This window comes from Hylobates moloch, unplaced genomic scaffold (genome assembly GCF_009828535.3).
Source record: "Hylobates moloch isolate HMO894 unplaced genomic scaffold, HMol_V3 SCAFFOLD_4257, whole genome shotgun sequence".
Lineage (NCBI taxonomy): Eukaryota > Metazoa > Chordata > Mammalia > Primates > Hylobatidae > Hylobates > Hylobates moloch.
The window spans coordinates 765-5,718 of NW_026656532.1; the positions used below are offsets into that span (position 1 = coordinate 765).

General features: G+C 62.1%; 1 protein-coding gene across 1 annotated transcript; it reads left to right on the plus strand.

Annotated features, from left to right (window-relative positions):
* Nucleotides 1–424: 424 nt before the first annotated feature.
* LOC116465291 (mucin-4-like) lies at nt 425–4,820 on the plus strand (the record flags this gene model as incomplete). Its single annotated transcript, XM_032148423.2, is given in 9 exon segments — nt 425–721; nt 869–994; nt 1,715–1,834; nt 2,184–2,392; nt 2,880–2,970; nt 3,372–3,539; nt 4,042–4,143; nt 4,500–4,585; nt 4,587–4,820. Coding segments are annotated over 9 exon segments (1,391 nt in total), but the record flags the coding sequence as incomplete, so codon positions are not given.
* Between the last annotated feature and the right edge of the window lie 134 nt (nt 4,821–4,954).

Here is a 4,954-nt window from a genome sequence, read left to right on the forward strand (position 1 = left end):
CGTCTCAAAAAGAGAGAATCTACCAGGAAGAGGCCCGGAGGTCTCACATTCATTGTCATCAATTATTGGGCACCTGCCGTGTGCTGGACACTGCTAATGGCCAGAAACATTTTCAAAGGAAAAAGACCAACTGTGTTTTCTCTCAAAGAGCTTTCACGCGGGTAGAAAGACAAGCGTCAAGAGGCAAACGATGGTGCCTTCTCCATGACTCAGGCCAGAGGCCCCAATGGGAAAGAAATAATAGTTTCCAAAATGTGATAGGACGAAGGACATTTTAGCCTTAGAAACCAGCCACGTGAACTGTGAAGTGTAAATCCAGTTCTATTTGTTCTGTGGCAACCACGTTTGGTCATCAGAAGCAGACGCTAAGTCAAGCGAGGGGCTTTGGGGGAGGAATTATTGCCCATCTGACTTGGGTCCAAAGAGGTGAGAAGTGGCATAAGGGGGTGCATTTGTGAGTTTTGGTTGACCCGAAAGCTAGGACAGGGCCTGCAGCCCCAGCCCTGGATAAGCCCTTCCCCCCTCCCATCCCCGACCTCAGGCCTCCGAGGGCTGCAGTTCTACAGGCTACACCTGGAAGAAAGGCCCAACTACCGTCTCGAGTGCCTGCAGTGGCTGAAGAGCCAGCCTCGGTGGCCCAGCTGGGGCTGGAACCAGGTCTCCTGCCCTTGTTCCTGGCAGCAGGGACGATGGGACTTACGATTCCAACCCGTCAGCATAGGTGACACCTCCTTCCTGCCCCCCACAAGCCCACCCACCACCCTCTCTGCTCATGCCCTCAGCCTCTCCCCAGAAACAGCCCCTGCTTGTTCCCGCCCCGCTCCTGGCAGCCCTGGCCTGGGCCTGAGTGGGACTGGACTTGCTTCAGGACGCCGGGGCCTCGGCAGCAGGCAGCTGTGCAGCTTCATGTCCTGGCGAGGAGGCGTGTGCTGCAGCTACGGGCCCTGGGGAGAGTTTCGTGAAGGCTGGCACGTGCAGCGTCCTTGGCAGTTGGGTGCGTGAGTGCGTGGAGATCTCAACCCCACCTTCCCAGCCAAGCAGAGGACCCTCAGCATGAAGCCTCTTGTCCTAATTCCTTCCCAGACCCTTCCCCTCTCTGGGCCTCCACTTCCTGATCTGGTAACGTTAGGAAGCTTCCAACATCCCCACCAGCAGACATTCGGAGATGTATGAGCTGAGTGCCTCTTTCCCCATCTCTATACCTGGCTCCGCATCCCCAGGCCAGACTGGGGCCATCTCTCCAGGCAGGAGGAGAGCGCTTAGGCTGACCCCGTCCCTGTAGACCCAGATGAGCAGGATGTTTGGGGGAAGACTGAGAGTCAGCTCCCACAGAGACCCTCCAAGGGAGCTGGAGAGCGCAGGGGTGTGGGGTCACGTGGTCCGTGTCCTCCCCTTCTCTTCCCTGTCCCACGGCAGTTTCCACAGTTCCCAGACTGTCAGCCATGCCCTCCCCGCTCCTAGCCCGTTGAGAGCAGCAGTACTTGGCTCTCCACCCTCAAGACGAATTTGCTTAGCTCCTACCATGCGCCCTGCTGCACAGCGGCCCCAATGCCTGCAAAAGAGACAGCACCCTGTCCACTGCCCAAGGTCACGAGAAGGGCCACGTTGGATTCCAAAGCCATGCTCTTGCCACCAACACCGCCCTGCCCTGCCAAGCTCTCCAGATGGGTTCTCCAGGTCCTCAGCCTCCCCAACTCACTGCTCTTCTCCGCAGCCCAGGAACTGGAGCCGCAGAGCTGGTGCTGCCGCTGGAATGACAAGCCCTACCTCTGTGCCCTGTACCAGCAGAAGCGGCCCCGCGTGGGCTGTGCTACATACAGGCCCCCACGGCCTGGTGAGTGACAGGGCCCAGGCCCAGGAAGAGCCTCTGGGGAGGGGGAGCTTCTGGGCTTCCAGGAGGTGGCGTCCGGATGAGGAGTAGGGGCAGAGCCGTGGCCACAAGGGAAGATGGAGATGACGCCAGTGATGGGCGGACGGTCAGTGGAGGGGCTTTGTACCTGAGTTGGGGAAGGAGTGAGAGTAGCGGGGCATGAAATGCAAGAAGCCTTGAGGGGAGGATTCTGTGCTCCCTGAACATCCCCAGCTGAGTCCGCCTGGACAAGTGCCGCACCTGACTGCAGTGAGGAATCTCAGCCCTACGCATGATTTGTCATGCTGAGGTGGCATCTCTTTTTTCCTTCCAGCCTGGATGTTCGGGGACCCCCACATTACCACCTTGGATGGTGTCAATTACACCTTCAATGGCCTGGGGGACTTCCTGCTGGTGGGGGCCCAGGACGGGAACTCCTCCTTCCTGCTGCAGGGCCGCACCGCCCAGACTGGCTCAGCCCAGGCCACCAACTTCATCGCCTTTGCGGCTCAGTACCGCTCCAGCAGCCTGGGCCCCGTCACGGTGAGTGAGGGGCGCCAGGGACCTCCCTGCATTCCACCCACAGGGACCTTCCGCCACATACTGAGGCCGGGGAGAAGGAAGAGAGCGAAGAAGGGGAAGCCGGGCAGGAGGGAGGGAGGACACATCCTATCCACGCAGCTGTCCCGGAGTCAATCCTGGGGATGGTGTATTAGGGCTCTGGCCCCACGGTTTCCCAGCTGTTTGGCTTCGAAGAAACTACTGAACTTGGTTTTCTCCTAGTAAGAATGGGGATAACATTACCTGCCTCGTGGGCTGTTGTAAGAGCTAAAGGGGATAATCCGAAAACTATGCCTGACCCTGCTGAGCACAGGGTAGACGGCGGCTGGCATCACCTCGGGCCGCGGCCTCCAGCGCCCTCCTCCCGGCCCAGGGCGCAGCTTCCAGCCCCGGGGGCTCTCCCAGCCGCTTTCCTGGGCGTCGGCTCCACCTGCGAGTGGGGCTCAGGTCCCCTCCCATCTCCTTCCAGGTCCAATGGCTCCTTGAGCCTCACGACGCAATCCATGTCCTGCTGGATAGCCAGACTGTGACATTTAAGCCTGGCCATGAAGACGGCAGAGGTAGGCTGAGGAGCGCCGGCCGCCCCCTCCCTGCACCGGGAGCAGTGAGGTGGGCAGGAAGCCGCGTTGCGGTGCAGGGCCCGGTGCGTGGCAGTGCAGGGCCGACTGCGTGGCGGTGCAGGGCCCGGTGCGTGGCGGTGCAGGGCCAAGAGCGCGCAGCCTCTTCACCCCCCGCAGCGGGGCCTGCAGCTCGCCGGCCTCTTCTCTGCCTCCAGTGCAGGGGGTGGGGGGGGGGGGGGGGGGGGGGGGGGGGGGGAGGTGAGGGGGGGGGGGGGGGGGGGGGGTGGAGGTGAGGGGGGGGTGGGGGTGGGCGAGGGGTGGTGCCGGCCGGGCAGGGCCCGGATTTGGTGGGGGCCGCGGTGCCGACCTGGCTTCCTCTCCGCTGCCTCCCGATGCTCCAGGCCAGGAGACGTTCAACGCCACCGGAGTCTTCCTGAGCCGCAACGGCTCTGTGGTCTCGGCCAGCTTCGACGGCTGGGCCGCCGTCTCGGTGACCGCGCTCTCCAACATCCTCCACGCCTCCGCCAGCCTCCCGCCCGAGTACCAGAACCGCACGGAGGGGCTCCTGGGTGAGGGCGGCTCGGACCTGCCTCTGGGGCTATTCGGAGCCAGCCGGAGCTCGGACCCCCACGCCCGCGGCCCGGGCAGCCCTGCTCGGCCTCCCTTTCTCCGCCTCCTTGGAGCAGAACCCTCGGGGCACAGAGCGGGCCGGGAGCCGAGGGGCTTCTCCAGCTTTCCCCGAGGCTCCCTTCCTGTCCTCCTCCCGCTCTAAGGGAGCATCAGGGATGGGCTCCGGGGAGGCGGGGGGCACAGCCATCCTTTCTCCCTCTCCTCTTGCCTCCCACATCCTCCCGCCCTCCTCCATCACTGCCCGCGTTTCCTCCCGCCCCTCCCGAAGGCAGACGGGCAGGGTGTGAGGGCCCGTCCTCCCGGCTCCCCTGGAGGCCTGACAGCAGGTGCAAGAGCAGAGGCTGCCAGGCCCTGGCCTCTCCCCACTGCGTCCTCCGGATGCTCCCCAGGAAGGGGACAGCCGTGTGCCCAGGGTGGCCAACCTCCCACTCTGTCCTTCAGGGCTCTGGAATAATAATCCGGAGGACGACTTCAGGATGCCCAATGGCTCCACCATTCCCCCAGGGAGCCCTGAGGAGATGCTTTTCCACTATGGAATGACCTGTGAGTCTGGGCAGGGTCCTGGGGCAGAGGGGCAGGTGAGGGGAGCCGGTATGTTTATGTCGTCCCCCTCGGCCCTGTAGGAAGCAGACCTCCATCCTCCCTAAGGTCTGAGGAATCTGTGCCCCCCCAGGGCTGTCCCCCCCCCCACCAGCCCACCTGCCTCTCTCTAGCTGGAGGAGAGAATGGAGGACGTGGAGTGTCCTCTCTCACTGCAGCAGGCTCAGAAGCTGGAAACCGCTCCGGCCCTGCACTCCCACCGCCCCACCCCAAGCCATATAAAGTGAGGGGTAGAGGCAGACACAGGTGGAATAAGGCTGAGTGCCACGCCTGGTGCCATCGTGCTCTGTGTGTTACAGGGCAGATCAACGGCACAGGCCTCCTTGGCAAGAGGAATGACCAGCTGCCTTCCAACTTCACCCCTGTTTTCTACTCACAACTGCAAAAAAAACAGCTCCTGGGCTGAAGCTTTGATCTGTGACGGAGACAGCGCATGCATCTATGACACTCTGGCCCTGTGCAACGCAAGCATCGGACTTCACACGAGGGCAGTCAGTAAAACCTACGAGCAGGTGAATGCCACCCTCAGTAAGTGGCCCGAGGCCCCGGGAGGGCTTTTCAGAGTTGGGAGCAGATGAGGAGCTGCCCTTGCCTGACTCTGCTTTACCCTGTATATCTGCATTCACTGAGCAGATTCTTCCACTCCTGTTATTCCTCTGCTCAAACCCTTCAGTGACTTCCCCGGCTGTCTCATCCTTGCAGTGGCCTTTGGCCTGGTTCAGCTTCTCAGAGTTCTTCTCCTAGTGCTGGACCC